Below are 17111 nucleotides of genomic sequence, written 5' to 3'. Positions count from 1 at the left end.
AATAATCTTTATTTCTTCTCTCACATATACATACAAGGTTACAATGATTAAGACTAAGATGATAACATTTGAAAGTGTATGTGAGAGACTGGTCTCTGTAACAGGAGACCTGAGTGACAGATAGCCAGCCTCTCCACCACCGGACCGGAACACGTACAATAGGTCATTGTATATACATTGTATATATACAATAGAAGAAAAAAGTAAACGCTAAAAGAAAAACACTGCAAACAGAGATGTAAAATTAAATTAGGTGTGTGTGTGCGCATGCGCTTGTGTGTGTCTCTATGAGTTTGTGTGGGCGTGTGTGTATATGTGTGGGTGATTTGGTGTTTTACAGAGTACCAGTTAATAAATCTTCTGCTTCATCATAACTTAACGTCTTCAGCCAAGTAGTAACCGTTTTTTTACATTCATATTTTGATAGAGGGTAAATGTTAATTTTTCCATTTAATTTATTATATAGGTAACAGCCTAGGAAACCAAAGAATCTCTGCGAGAAAGAAGTTGACCATTGTGTAATAGGACAGCAAACGTTATGTTTAAGCCGCTTGTTTATATTTAATTCGGGGTCGTAACTAGTTTTATAATGTTGTTTTAAAACTGTTAATGTCCTAACTCTTCCATATATATGTGATGTTGTCATGTTTTGTTTTGTTTGTATCTGTTTTGTTTCCAAATAAATAAATAAATTAGACACCAGAAAATATGCTTTACTTGTTCAACGAATATGCATCGCCATATCACGAGAAAATGCTTCCAGCGTTAAAGGTACCCTGCCACAGGGCGAAAAAATTTAAATTTGTTTGTTTTAACTATTAATGCTCGGTAGGTTAAGAACATTGTGAATACTGTATATTTTTTATAAATAAATTTATTTCACATAAGAAAGTGTTTATCTCTTGCACTACTCACATACTTAATAGATATCTTTTAATGAACGGTGTTAGCACAGTTTTAATAAAGAAAACGTGAGACTATCCCGAATCGACATCGTGTGAGAACCAAATTGTCGCGAATATCATGTTTCTACGTGGGCTTACGAGATTCCACACATTTGAGTTACATATCCTACCTACGATGGTAACGGTGCTACGGCACACAATACTCGTAGATTGTTTCATACTAATATCGTAGACTTTGGTAGCAGTCTAATATTATACAAGTGCCGAAGTAAATCTAACATTTTTTTATTCAATTTAATGAGTTATTTACTCGCCGGTTTAACCTTACTATAGTGAAAATCAAATTAAAAGACGAGTTTGAATTAACAAAATGTGTTGTCTATTGAAACCTACTCCTAGGCCCGAATTCAATATTAAATCACAATCTCGTATGCAAAATTTAATAGAAGAATAATTGTTTGACATTCCAAAACTAGATTAAACTTTGATTTACGAGCTGTACACTTTGTATTCTATGCTTTGTTATAAACTGTTTATTAAATTCAATTCTAGCGCGTCGGTTGCGACCTACGGGTCGGGTCGACGCGGCGAGTGGACGAATGCGGTGTTTGCGGCGGCGATGGCTCGTCCTGCTCACGGCCGCGATACCACTGGCTGTCCACACCTGGGTCTTTGTGTTCAGCAACTTGTGGAGGAGGTTAGTACTATTTTATAGTAGTATAATAGACAACTGTAACGGTATTTGTGAATTCAACTATTTTCTTTTACGAAATGTAATAAAAATAACAGCATACCAATATTTAAAGTTTTCAAAATGTGAAGTTGAAGTGAAACAACACGAGTATACATGCGCGGAAGAAAAAATTATATAAATATGAACATTGACAATTAGGTTCTCAAGTAACGATTATATTATTGAATATGATAAAGTATATATTTATTTCATGCTTAAGTGAAAATATTTCTTAATAAGTTAAAAAAGAAATACATACACAAATATCGTATATAATTTTCATAAAACTTATACAAATATAATAATAAAGTTTATGAAAAATTACTTTTTATATAGGAAATACTTTTCTATAATACCAAACATTTATTCAAAATTGAGTGGTTTCCGATAGATTATAATTATAATTAGATTGTAAACTGATACGCTTAAACCATTTTGTATAACATTTTCAATTATTATGCATTAAAAAATTGCCTTTCACCACTAAGTTTTAGGTCTGAATTTAACTTTGTTAATATATTTATAAAGATTTTTTTATTAAATAGTGTGTCCATTATTAGTGTAAGACATTGGTCAACATTCTTGCCAATAAAATTTGATCAACAAAACGCAAACCATTTTAGGTATATATGCATATTTGGTATTCAAAGTCTTAAGTGAATGAAGTCTTCACAATAATTTACTCGCTCAATAGACATCGGTTGGATATAATCAAGATAATTCCAGCATAATGGACTATCTATTACGAGGTGCGTTTGACACTCACTAGAGCGTATCTACGTTTGCTACAATATCTCAAGTTTCTATATGTTTTGATATGTATTATGTGTTATATGTATATTGCTTTTTAATATTCACAACAATTGATACTTCTAATTTCTATTTGGTATCTTTTAGTTATTATATTTGTGTGTAAGTGCTTATGTAAAAAATGTCATTTATGAATATTTTCTATAGTCGTCTAGTAACGGGCTATTTTTATCCACAAGTAATAGACAATTCCATAGATACAAATCCAAAGAATGCTCAAGCAGTAGCTGGTTTTAAAACATAATTAGATTATTTGAATTTGAATTGAGAATTGCGTCGTTAATTGTAAGGGAGCGTCGTTATTTACGTCGGAATCTCCTGTTGATAAATCAGTGGGGAATCTTTTGTCTCCATCGCGTTACGAAACAGTACTTGAAATATTATGTGCTGAGCATACTTGCGACTTTAAATCGTTCAATCGGTCGGAATTTGAAATTAGTTTATACAATATACACAATAGCGTATTACGAAATATCGTGTGACAAAACACATGTTTTTTCATATGGACAATAACGCTTTAAAATCAAAACCATAAACAAAATCAACTCTATTCAAAGAGTCTCATTTACACAGATTATAAATTTATTATTGTGTTTAGGCCCTTTCACCCTCTTATATCAACTCAAATGTCCTTAATAAAGCTTATGTATTTGAAATGTAAATTCTTTCAAATCACATCATGTGTAACCACGCAAAATCGCAAGACTGCAATGATTTATACAAATTTCGCGATTCTAATTAAGAAGAGCCGTGAAAGATGAAAACGAAGATAAGAATTGGTTTCTGCGGTGAACTAATTTCGCTGATGGACCGCAATATTTGATTGAAACATTTGATCAAACGTTCGTTCAAATGTTGGCAAAAACTTAATTTGATTGCTTTGCGGTGATTCTGTATAAAATATAAAGTAGAATATTTTAACTTCATATAGAATATAGTTATAAGCATGCCTTCAGTGTGGCAAAAATGTATTGGATTTTCAACTAAATTTTAAATTATGGTGCAAAGGCATCTTTATTACAAATCTATATTACACATTACAAGGTGTGGTTATATTATAAGTGATTCAGATATTAATGAGTAACAATAAAAATAATGTTTTTTTTAAGGTTATGTGAAATCACCGCCCATGGACACTTACACTGCCAAGTTGAGTAGTGAAGTAGGTGTTTTGAGAATTGGTACAGTTTGAAATTGTTTCAGAAATATTTCGGGGTGAACCACCGTTAAAATTCACGAACTATCTGAAATATCATTTGTAGAAATTAGTATCACCGCAATGGAGTTTCCAGCATTTGATTTACGAATGAAACACGAAACGATGCTTCCTCGTTTCCCTTTAAAGGAAATATCATAAATTAATTTCTTACAAGCATTTATCAGTGCCAGAAAACGTAAGTCACTCTGGCCTTCGAATGGACCCCATTCGTCATTCCACTGGCACTTCATTAACAATTGAAAAGGGTCAGAACAGAAATGGATTTTGGAACTAATTGTAATTTTTTAATATAATCCGGGTGCTCGCTTGTGTAAATTTACATATTATTACGGCTAGTAACTATGTATAGTATTTTAAATATTAAAAATCCGTACGTCAGAACCTCATTCAACATTATTAGACAATCTAATAAAAATTAAAGACTATCTCTATTAAAAAAAAAACTTTTCACGTATTAATTTACACGATTATAAGTACACAGCCTACGATACGACAATTAAATTTCATTGAAATAATTGAAATCTACTTTGAGTTTCCTTTGCAAAATAGTCTAGTTAAATAAATTAAATTAAATTAAAATAAACTCATACACCGATCTTAATAATAGCTATAGAATCTACAAGCCGTAATCAATATAAATTTAGTATTTATTATAATTTTTCTGGGTCTCTGTTGAAATTAATTAGCATTATTTTAAAATAGAAAAACTTCTGTAAAGATAGTTTCCATTGTTACGAATTAATTTATGAATAAACTAAACAATGAAACATCCAAAAAGGAACAGGATCCGTTGTTTTTTTAATAAATCTTTCCAACATAGGAACAATTTACTGTTAGTATTTTCATTATTGTAATAAACAAAATTACGCCAAAAATATTTATTTAGGTAAATATTAATTATAATAAGCCACTCAGCACTTTGGACATTATTCATTTCACGAAAAACATTAATTTTTTTTTAATGAAGACATAGACTTTTTTTATTCAAAATATTATAATATAAGCACAATACTACATTCCTAATAATTGTATTTTGAAACTTTCTAGGGTTTAAGTATTGCATGATTAAGAAATTTCTTAAATAACATAATGAACCGCAAACCTTTCTTTCAAGCATTCCTCAATCCTAAATTACATTCCTTTCGTTAATCTTTTTTAAGTACTTTTATTTGAAATATTGAATACTTAAGTGAAATCTTAAGCACGTCTTATCCAGTGTTGTGAAGTCGACGTTCATTTTGTACCTAAGTGCTTTGCCTAATAGCTGTTTAAACACTGCAGGTTTTCATTTTCTCCTTACCTTGTTTCCAGGATATTTAACTCTTTAAGAAGATTACTTTTAGAATTTAGTTTAAGCATTTCCAAAAAAGGAAGATATTTATAACTGAAAACATTTCAAATCGTTTCTCACATAGAAAAACGCATTGTGTTTAACAACAATTTTCCAGGAATTACGTACCGCAGTCACGAAATGACACAATGGGTCTCTGGCCTGTATTTTAATTCAAATGCTAAATAAACATCAAGTTATGTATTGCAAGGATCATTGTTTTTAATTAAAATTAATTGGATGCAGTACAAATTACTTTTACAGATAAATTATAAAATCGGCGAAGTCTGACTCAATCCATATAAGTTTATATTTAACATACATTACAAAGGCATTTGCAATAAGAACCAATATAGTAGTTTTTGAGAAATCCTATAAAAAACTTTTTAATATTCTATTTTATGTTTCAGGGTATAAAATGTCGTTAGCTGTGTGCAGGGATCGATTGACGGGTTTAGATGCTCCAGAACAACTTTGTGACGGATCCAGCAAGCCCTCCTCGTCTGTAGTGCGATGTAACATGCATCCGTGTCCATACAAGTAAGTATGATTGGATGTATGTATGGATGTGAGAAAGTGAGTGAGGCTTAATTGGTGTTGAATCTGTCCCGATACAAAGAAAAAAAGATGAAATATCAAGGGCTATTTTCGAATCTTATAATTGTGGAAAGGATATTATATTAAATCAATAATTGTCAAAATCAATAAAATAAAAACCCTTGCCGCATTGCAAAATTATTAGAACTTCAAATAGCATTAGATTATTGCGATGGATTGTCATTGCCGTCATCTGTCAAAGTGTTTTGTGTAATATTCCCTCATATCATAATATTTGAATTACAAACTCAAAGCCATTCTATTAAACATACATTGTCTTTAATTAACTCTATGGCATATTCCAATTTCAACTTATCTGTGGTCGCTTGTACGTTTGGCGCCATTTATACATTTTGTTACAATGAGACAATAACTATACTATGGGATAAAACGGGCACTAAGCTCACCCAATTAAAACAAAATTATTAAAATAATTATCAGATGGTACGTTGGTGAGTGGTCATCATGCAGCATGACATGTGGTGGTGGAGTTCGAACGAGAAGAGTTTTGTGCGCGAGGTCAGCAAATGTTACACGAGCTGACACTTACGATCCAGGTATTTAAAAAAAATATATATATATATATATATATAATTGAATTTAGAAAAAAGAATTCAAAAGTTGGTTATAAGAGTTACATAACTCTTAAATGACACATTTGACTGAAAACAACATTTTGGTCCGTATTAATTAAAAAACTTGATATTGTTTAGACAAGATCAATTATTACAGTCAAGAAAGTAGAAAAGTAATGTTAATCATATGCATTGTAAAATAATGATACAATTATAAACTGAACGTAATTATGTATAGAAACTATGTACTTTGTATGTTCTAGTAACTCGATTTCTCCATTTATATGCTCTCATTTTGTGAACAATAGGCGATTTATGTAGTTGCAGTGAAAAATAAAATAATTCGACAAAAGAGGACCTCCTTTATTATGTAGTTTGTAATCATTGTTTGTTTAATGAACAAATCTTTCTAGAATCAAGCTCAGAGCCGGGTTGCGTGTCTCCACCCCCGCGGTCTACACAGGACTGTAATGAACAAGAATGCCCAACTTGGATTGCAGGCGCCTGGTCAGGGGTGAGTATTACTTTTTATGCTAAGGATCTGTTTCACAATGTCCGTATAAGTTCCAAATAAGCTTTTTATTACTCATTTGTAGGATAAACAGTATTTTTGCGTTTCACGACTTTCAGGTAGCGCTATTCGTCATGAAACGCAAAGTAATCTTATTTGGAACTTTTATCTTTCGAATAATTTATGTGTTGCATAGCTATTTGGTACTTTATACATACAATGTGAGACAACAGGCCCTTAGTCTTTTTCTTTTGTCTTTCTTCATAATAAAAGTAATCATATCCGTCAGTTTTCGAGATTCTATTTTTAAAATGTTATATTTCCTGCGCAATTTGGCTTTTTGAATATACATTGCCTAAAATATTTACTTAATATTAAATAAACTTTTGCTTGTATTCAATAAAATTTCGTAACTATGTAACAGAAATTAACGGAGCATGTAAAGTATAGTATTCTTAAAATGTTATACTTACTAATGACTCAAAAATTTATTTTCTCTGTAATTTTTTTTTAATGAATTCTTTCGATTATGTAAAATAAACTGTATAAGAGTTCTGTTTAATTAACAATCGTATTATGTATCTTCAACACATCTCATCGTTTCATCAGTGCTCAGTATCCTGTGGTGAAGGAGTTCAAGTAAGAGGAGTGGAATGCTCTCCTTCGGGTGGAATGTGTGATCCCTCCACCAGACCTGAGATATCCAGGTCGTGTTCTACCGGTATCAGCTGTCCATCGTATCGCCAAGTAGAGGTATAAAAACTGATTCATACAGATAGACTTGTAAAACATTTCCTTAATTCTATAAACGAAATCTGACCCAGTCAATCAGTCATTCAAACTTTTTTTATTACAGTGTAAAGTCCATTTCAGTGTGAGACGCCAAAGTTAAAACTAAGTTTATTAATAGATATTGCCCGCCCGATTCGGAACGGGAAAGAGTAGCTTAAAATATTTATTAAAACGTCTGTAAATACTTTTTTGAAATCTATTTATTCATTTAAACATTTACTTTGAATGATTGTATCCATTGATGAAAACAACAATGAAATATTTTATCAAGTTCAAAAGATCCAAGTGCATAGCGGGAAGTGTTTCTTTTATTTTAGATAAGGGTTTAGCGTATTCGATTTTACTTTGATTTCATATAAGCTTTAAGTATTACTTATATATAAAAATTAATTCAATAATAACTGGAGAATCATTAGTGTTTTTGGCTAATTTCGTGATGGCTGAGAATAGCAGAATTATTAAAATATTGATAAGCTTCACGAATAAAACTTGAATAAATAAACATAAATATAGAGAACCAAAGACAACTTGGCATTTATTTCATAGATTTTTTTTAATTCAGCTAAAATCATTTACTTCATCTGCTTCAGCGGTAAAAAGTTTTCCGAGTCGGCTAGTTTACTATGTGTTTATTTGTTTTAAGTGTTGTATAGATGTATCATTTTACAAACGAAACTGATAAGTACATGGTACCAATTAAACATTTTGTGCATTCTAAAAATTTTGCCATTCCATTTTTCCTATACAGTACTGTATGATTATACGATATATGATCTATAACTTCTAGGAAGGTGATTAAATAGTTTGATAGCCGTGGCACAACAATTTATTGAATACATTAATAAAACATTATACATAGATTATAAAATAACATTTCTTATAGGATGATATAGAAGATCTGCTACCAGGAGTGGTATATCATACCCAACCGCTAATACAGCCTTATCCACCACCACAGGCGAAGGCTGAACAGCTTATTGGAGAACCAGATGTTCCAGTAGAGGCTACGTAAGTTTCAAAATATTAATTGTGTGTAAACAACTTTTTTTTTTTACTTTGCTGAGGGAGTTTTCGATAGATAGGACGCTCGGATATGTGTAGACTTACGAAAATAATTTTGCGTACAAGTGAAAGTACTACTTTAGCAACAAGAATTATCTATACTAAATGTTCTGAATAGTGTTTTTTTTTAAAGTAATCGCATTAAACGCGATTACGATAAGTTTTCTAAATACTCATATTTTACAAAAAAATGCACTGCTTTCTACTGTGTAGTATATATTTGTATATTAACATATTATATGTCAGTAGATAAATTCTGAAAAATTATAATAAAAACAATATCAATAAAATAAGCTTGCTATTAAATTTTATTTAAATACCGAAGACCAGTTCCTTAATCAATTGTATCTTATTCGAAAGTTATGTTTTTACTATAAAACACAGGCGCAATACGCACATACTACTTAACAAAATAAATTTAAACAAAACGACCGAAATATAAATATTAAACGATCCTATCATACAACAGATATTCTACCTTCATTTACTGATTTCAGGAAAAATTACTCGTGAATAATTTACTTTATTACAAACATTAATAACAGTTAATTAAGCCGAAATATGGGTCAATAACGCATTAAAATACATTATATTTGTGCATTAATAAAAGTCCTATGACAAAATATTCGCTGTTATTATTACACGAAAAATACAATTATTAGTAGAACTGTACGTATTACAAACATTGCAATACTCAGTGTAAAAACTACTGTACGGAATTTGATACTTCGTAGTCATAATATATAAACTTGTGTTAGACTAAAATTCTATTAACCGAAGCTAATTTTTATGAATCTAATTATATTTGTTCACAATCCTTACACTATAAAAATAAACAAATTAACATGATAAATTTATAATTTAAGAAATAAATTTTAAAATTGACTAAAGCAAATAAAAATTAAATACGATGAGAATGATATTCTAGCATGCATTAATGTAAAATGGTGTTTATCTTCAATAGCTGAGAGTATTTCGTTATTGTTTTCAGCAATTTCAAAATATTCTTTGCGTGTGGCTGGTTGTATGTAAGGTATTGTACCTTCGACTCCAGTATTTTCACTTTTCAGAACATCACATTTTACAAGGAATGACATTACCCTTTCATTACACAAATCCAATGGCTGGTAGTTTTTTTCAGCTTCGTCATTCAATAATCGCTTTTAAATATTCGAACAAATTTGTTACTATCCATTGTTTAATTAAAATCACAACTTTATAATACTTTTTATCAAACTCGGTGTGACTTCGTTTTCACACTTAACACAGGAAACTCGACCTAATTTTATTTTATTTCCTCTCTTGCACTGGTCAGTTTAGAGTGTACGTAATCTTCGATTTTTACAAGGACCCTTCATTCTATCACGGACCATTGACTTCAACTGTATGATTTTTCTTTTTCTCTACTCTATGCACTGCACAATAAAGTTTGAATTTCTTCGCACATATTACACCATCTAAAAGTTTATTTTATTCTGTTTTAGTTTCGATACACTTTTCCGATACACAGAGATACTAAACATTTGGCACTTATACAGACACGGAAACTTCCGGTAACTTTTCTTCACGATTGATTAGAATCTAGAAAGAAACATGAATCTTTCCAGATCTCAAATTTACATACATACATTGGTGCACATACTTCTACATATGCCAGCCAAATCTGATTGGTAGATTTGTAAACGTATGTTCTCGCCCTTAACACCTTGCATGCGTTTATACGAGTGAATGATAATAGTTATTTCAGTAAATAGATAATTTTTAATCTATTGAAATATCAAGGTTAACGATTAATCTTGATGTTTCAAATAAATTTTTAATATACACATTTTCAAGCTAAATTTCTAAATAATTAACACTTAAAACTCTATTCAACTATGCTAAATTAAATAACTTTTGTAGCTACATCAAGGACGATGAGTGGGGCCCGTGTAGTGTTACTTGTGGTGAGGGATGGAGGAAAAAGGAGGTCCACTGCAAGATATTTCTAGAATTCAGTAGAACGATAGCGAAACTACCAGATAGCAAGTGTATGGGACCTAAGCCTACTGAGGAAACACAGAGATGTGTCATGGAACCTTGCTCGATGGCATATGGAACATCATTTGGAGACTCCAGTGCCCCTTCATATGGAGGGGATAGGTAAGTGGACATTATTTATTATGTGTAATGAGCATTTAGTTCTTTAAATTATACTGTCTTATTTCTCATGCTGCAAATGCTTCCGTATTAATAGTTAAGCAGAGATTTTATAATAACTTATTATGAGTTAGAAGAGATATTAAAAATAAGGCATTCAGTTCTGTCTCGTTTCTCATACCGTAAATGGTTACGTATAACAAGTTCAGCAGAGATTTGATATAAAAATAACTTATGGTAAATTGAAAGTGAAATTCAAATCAGGCATTCAGTTATATATATAGAACTTTATTTAGATGGTTGAAGCTATATTAAACAGCTTCTCTAATACACCGTTTTTACAAGATTCTGTAACAACATCGTTAATTCTTGCTTTACCTAAAGTTTTCTTTTCTATATCTGGTAGGTTTGTAAGATCCATTTCTGATTTTCGAATACTATTCAGTTCTTCAAGGTGATTTGATATTATCTTGATTTCTATTAACGTTATTAAAAATCCAAATACTTTGTATTCTTCGATATCATCCCTTAGTTTGTTTTCTGTGTATAAACTATTGACATCGATGTCAAATAGATTTAAAAATCCTTTAAGGCTGTCATAGTATATCTTTATTAGTTCGTCTAAATGCAATGATCTGAACTCAGAATCTGTACATATGTAAAGAAAATAAATGATATCGGTTGCCGGGTTTGCGAATCTCAATGTTTGGAAATCCAAAAAACATAATTTTGTTTCACCGTCCTGAAATTTGAAATCAATATTAGTGAACTACTGGGTCAAATTAAAAATATAACACTCTCGAAACTAAGATAAAATTCATTTAGCAGTCAGTAAAATATGAATTTATCCACCGTTGCTTATAATATTGTAGAATACCAACTACACTGTATACAGTTTTGAAGTTAAAGTAACATGTTAAGTCGATACATAAATAATGTCGTGATTAAATATATTTTTTAAAATTTAAAATATTATTTTCTATTACAATTAAATGTTTTTGCAATAAAACAATTAAAAACTTACCGACTGCTTGAACAATATGTTGTTGATCCAAATATCACCATGACAAAACACATTTATTTGTTTGGGCTTCACATAACTCTGAAGTAATCTTAATAATTTTGGTTTTATATTCTCCAATTTATTCTTTATTTCTATATTTTCTAAATCATTTAAAGACATTTCGAACGAGTCTAAAAAATAGTCTTTCAATTGGCTTTTATTCAAAAAACTGTATTGAAATACCAAATCATTAAAATCTTCAGCAAGATTATCGTATAGCTCAGTATTATTTTTCTTAAAGACGAAAGATAATCCATGAAATTTCGCTAACTCTGAAAAAATTTTACCTACACAACGGAAAGATAATTTATCTGTAGCTATGTTAACTGTAAATCCATTTACCAATAAATCTTCGAATATAAGAAGTTCATTCCCTTTTTCTATACTGGAATATATACACGTTGGTAAAATCAATCTTCTGGATTCCTTTATATCATTCTGTATGCTTAGAAACTTGTTAATTATCTGGGTATATGCTTTCACTTCCCTACAATGTAATTCACTGAACAATTCCTTTCTAGCTGTATTAATAAGTGTTTTAACAATAACATTGATACGTTTATCACTTTCATTTTCTATAAGAATCACTCTGAATATATTAGCGATATACCCATTTCCATTCAAATAATCAACATGGTAACTGAATTCTTGAATATTTCTTATTTTGGCAACGTTTTCTATAGCACTATGTAATTCTACACAATTAAATTCATCCGGTTCGCTAACATTAACGTCGAGAGACATTTTGTACGTTTGCCTCTAGTAAACATTTATCAGTAATCATTTATACGTATATCAAAATTTTATAGATATGATATTTTGGTATCACAATTTTTACTCTAGATATACATTACGAGATTTCCGTTATCAGTGTAAATATTAGTTCTTAATTATTGTTTTTATTTATTTATTTTATTTTTATTATATAACGTAAATAAAAATATATATTCTGAAAAATAGTACCTACGTAATTTTTGCTTAAGAATGATGTAATTAATGGAATCCTAAATAAGGAACCTAATTACTTGTAAAAAAATTAAACATTTATTAACCCGTTTTTATGTAAATTATATCAAATTCATTTACATAGTTTTATTGTCATAGTATAAATGTGATTATTTCAGCAGATCTCTAATATTTGGAACTTCGAGTAACATTCGGGTAGCTCCGGGTTCGCCCGGGAAATCCTACTCGTGGAAAGAAAAGGGATATACTAGTTGCAGTGCGTCTTGTCTAAGTGGTGTACAGGTAATATAATCTATGAACCTATATGTATATATAATGTTTCTTTACAGTAAGAGCGAAATTGTCCAATGGGTGGGTTGCTAAAAATGCTACAAGTTTCATTTCATGTAGAACTAATATTGTGTATGTCAAAAACCTTTAAACGTTTTAAAATACATATTATATTTGAAATCTTTTACAAAACTCAAGACGAAGTTTTGACTTTAGTTACGAATACGGCAATATAAATGTGTTAATAAAAATAGTAAAAATCTTTTTATTATAACGTTACTTAAGATACATTGTATTTCTTTAAAATTCTAAACTATTCTAGAAATATACTTGTACTTAAACTTTGAGTCGTGTAACATAAATCGTTTTATGTGTACGAGAGAATCGTTATTAAATGTTTTCCATTCAATGTCAGTTTGAACTTAATCATTCCAAAACTGATTGTAACTAATTTAAGCTTTAAAAATATTTTTTTATATAATAATTAATGGGTTCAATATATAAACATTATAATCGTCCTATATAGGAATTATAAATCTTTATTTAGTTTGGGGACTTTATAAACCTTTTAAACAAATACAAATTTATGATAGATTAAAGTGATGTGACATTTAAAGAGTTTGCTATTTGGTATATTATTAGAACTGGTATTTCCATAATAAATGAGAAAATCGATATAAACATGCTTCATTGACTCGGATACATAAATAATTCATAGGCTAATGCTTAAAATGTCAGTCCTTTGGGTAAAGTGGAATTGAATTATAAATAGTCTTGATCACCCAAGCATTTTTTTTGGCTCAATCAATAGTGGACGGGATGTTCACTTTTTTCATTTCCATATCCGTTTTATTAACAATATTTATTATATTTAGCCTTTGTTAGCTTCTGTTTACAATCCCGAAATAATCCTCTCTTATTCAGTTTAATCTTCCAGATTAAACGCCACATGCGTAAACTACTGATCTGGGTAACCTAATGTTGTTAGATATTTGTATTGTAATATGTATATTTACTGTAATAGGAACTAATTATCCAATGTGTGAGAGACGAGGATGGTAAAAATGCATCTCCATACATGTGCGATCCACTTACGAAGCCAGAAAATCGAGTAAGGACCTGCAATGATCACCCTTGCCCGCCCAGGTATTTAAACCTATTTTAAACATTACTGGTATGAAGATTATGAAGTACATAAATACTAAATATTCGAACTTAAGAAGTACCCACTCATCTGCCACTCTATGAAGATACTCGATATCGAGTACACCCTATTAAATTCGGGTCAATAGTTTTTGCAAGCTTACGTACACACTATATTCCTGAGCATCTTTTATCTGTAATGGCTACAATTTTATTATGCGTATAGATTATATGTATCACATTTTTACAGCTCACATCTCACTCATATAAAATTCTTTATGGCACTAGTAGAAGCTTCACAGGAATATCCGGTTATTATATCAGTGTTGCGCGTTTGTTTTTATTATGAGCTAAAAGCGAGAGAGGGTAGAAATACTTTAACACGTTCACGGCACATTAGGTTACACTCAACACGTGAAAATACCGTTAAATACGCTGGCAACACTGTTGCTCATTTATAAAGTGCTTTTAAAATTTCTTGTTTTCTCATTTTAGTGTGGCGTCAAAAGAAATTTTGTAAAAAAATAGAATTTTTGTATGCAATGCGAATTTTGATTCTACATATACTTCTATTTCACGCAAGTAAATTACGCTTTTGCACGTCATTTGTAAATAAAATAATACGAACTAGTGCATCTACGTAAGCAATATCACCGCGTTACGTCAAATTGATGTCTTGCGTCATTTACATTAAATATATGAATACTAAGAAAAATTATGAAAATAGCAGAAATAGTTTAGGAATTTGAAAAGTTTTCTTGCATATTATCAGTTTTAAAGAGGTTGGCCCTAATTACAGGTGGAACTACACAGACTTTTCCCAGTGCACAAAGTCTTGTGGCATTGGTATACAGACGCGAGAAGTTACGTGTATTCATGAGGTTGGTTGATGCTTAAAATATATGTAATTGATATTTGTTTCGGAAATACTTCATTAGGTATCTGGTTCCAAATAGTGTAGGTGCGTAAACTAATAGTATACTGAACTCCCAAAATGTAGTAAAATAAATATAAAATAAAATATATTTTTTTGGAATATAAGATACAGGTATCACTTATTCCACGTCATTAAATTTGAATGGGCATCCCTACTCATCGGCAAAGAAGACAGAGGATGTAGGCCGATAGAAAAATCCGGCGTGAAACTCTCACTACTCTTTTGAAATAGCAAATCATCAAACAACACTTATTTTAAAACAAATATCGCAAATTAATTAAAAGTAACCTGCCTAGCACTAATCCCAGGCCCTTTCATCAATGAGATAATTGTAAACTATTATAACTTGATAGTATACTAAATTTTATTCTCCATCTCAGGTAACCCGGGGGGGAACAAACACAGTAGTGGTACCAAACAGTATGTGCCCTCAGCCACCTCCACCTGATCGTCAATACTGCAACGTCCTTGACTGTCCCGTGCGATGGCATAGTGGAGATTGGACCAAGTGTTCTAAGACCTGCGGTGGAGGGGTCAAGCAGAGAGAGGTAAGACAATGTTGCCATCTTCTATAAAAATTGCGTTTATTATAACAACATTTTAACTTAAGTACTCGCTGTCTTTTGATGTTTAGCACTTGCTGTGATGAAAATAGGTTGATCAGTTCTTAGATTGAGTGATAATACTAATATAGCTTTTTACCTTGGTTCGTTCAGGCAAGATATGCTAAAAAATACCTAGCTATTGTGTAAATTTGACTACAAATTGGTCATAAATTTATACTGATGTACAAATATTGAATTATATAATATTTCGGTTTCGACAAGCGTACGGCGTATAATGTATCGCCCGTGTTGCCCTGAGGCTTAACGTATACGATGAGGCATACAATAGATTAATATCATTTTTATTACTACATATGTTAGGATTATAATTTTATCCTCTCTTAGGAAATATTTTTTTATCTCCGTCATCCATTCACATCATATGTGTAATTTTTAACTACAGTGCGAAGGTAAAACTTTATATCAGACAAAATAAAACCTATATATGTATAAAAAAACGATTTGCTGTTCGTTTGTCTTGCTAAAACTCGAGAATGCCTGGAGAGGTTTGATTAATTATGATCTTTAAAAATTTGTGGAAGTTCAGGAAAAGTTTAAACGATGGGAAATATAATTATTAAATGAAGAATTTTCTATTAAATTTATTTTATCTTTTTAGAAATAAATAATGACATATTTATAGACCTTTACATATTTGTGTTTCAAAACTGTAGTATGAGTTTCGATCACTTTGATCTGTTTTAAAAATGTTGTATTAGTTTTGACATAAATAAACTTAGGTGATGCGAAGTTTACCAGATCATCAAGTTTATTATAAATACTCATTAATATGCATTTTATATTTAACAAAATGCTTGAGTGCATTAGCCAACGCACTATTCTAAAACGCACCTCTCATGCCGTAAGACTCTTATACTCACTATACCGATGACAATCTACTATTATATAATTTCTCATTATGACATATTATATTACAACGTTGTCGTTGTTGTGTTAAGACGTACTACAATGTGAAATATGAGTAAATCTGAGGAGACAGTAAAAAGTTTACTCCAAAGAAGCACCCTTAACAGGGCTTTCTCTTTAATACTTTGCTCAAAGGCTAATTAGTTAAGTCAGTGTGTGGAGCTTGGAATAATGAAATTTACGGGAGACGCCGAGCTTTATAGATAGTTAATAAAGATTTTAACTACGTCTTCCGGCTTTTTAAACTTTACTCTGGTTTACTCCATATATATACTTACTTGATTAACATTAATTAATTGTCGTGTCATTAACGTTTTTGTATAATTTGAAGTTAGTTGATTAAACCAACAAAGTCTTCCTAAATCATTATGCCCTATTAAAAGCAATATTTAGTATAACAGATATTTTATACTAAAAATAGTGATTAAATCACCTATGAATGACAGAATGAATGAAAATTAATGAAGATGAAAACATTCTGTTTTTTATTTATTTCTAGTTTGTAAAATAAAACTTCATATAACTGC

At 30.5% G+C, this 17111-nt stretch overlaps 2 protein-coding genes across 7 annotated transcripts in view; one reads left to right on the top strand and one right to left on the bottom strand.

The window, feature by feature from the left end:
* LOC110993781 (protein madd-4) overlaps positions 1-17111 on the top strand; it is a 185001-nt gene that overhangs the window by 156423 nt on the left and 11467 nt on the right. For 4 of the 6 annotated variants that reach the window (XM_045628851.1, XM_045628850.1, XM_045628848.1 and 1 more), the window contains exons 8-18: positions 1458-1602; positions 5408-5537; positions 6036-6151; positions 6583-6683; positions 7290-7433; positions 8356-8480; positions 10437-10676; positions 12861-12984; positions 13997-14118; positions 14915-14996; positions 15433-15600. In XM_045628851.1, coding sequence (XP_045484807.1) covers positions 1458-1602; positions 5408-5537; positions 6036-6151; positions 6583-6683; positions 7290-7433; positions 8356-8480; positions 10437-10676; positions 12861-12984; positions 13997-14118; positions 14915-14996; positions 15433-15600 — 1497 coding nt within the window. The remainder of the gene's footprint in view (positions 1-1457; positions 1603-5407; positions 5538-6035; positions 6152-6582; positions 6684-7289; positions 7434-8355; positions 8481-10436; positions 10677-12860; positions 12985-13996; positions 14119-14914; positions 14997-15432; positions 15601-17111) is intronic. The other 2 variants (XM_045628852.1, XM_045628849.1) reach the window with 1 other exon arrangement.
* LOC110993782 lies at positions 10941-12498 on the bottom strand. The gene is made up of 2 exons (XM_022260161.2): positions 11698-12498; positions 10941-11415 (listed from the first exon to the last, which is right to left on the bottom strand). The coding sequence occupies exons 1-2, from the start codon at positions 12478-12480 to the stop codon at positions 10966-10968; spliced, it is 1233 nt and encodes a 410-aa protein (XP_022115853.2). The 5' UTR covers positions 12481-12498; the 3' UTR covers positions 10941-10965.

Source organism: Pieris rapae, chromosome 7 (assembly GCF_905147795.1).
Source record: "Pieris rapae chromosome 7, ilPieRapa1.1, whole genome shotgun sequence".
In the NCBI taxonomy this organism is placed as follows: domain Eukaryota; kingdom Metazoa; phylum Arthropoda; class Insecta; order Lepidoptera; family Pieridae; genus Pieris; species Pieris rapae.
The sequence above is the reverse complement of the archived record's forward strand: the minus strand, read 5'-3'. Positions and strand labels throughout refer to the sequence as shown.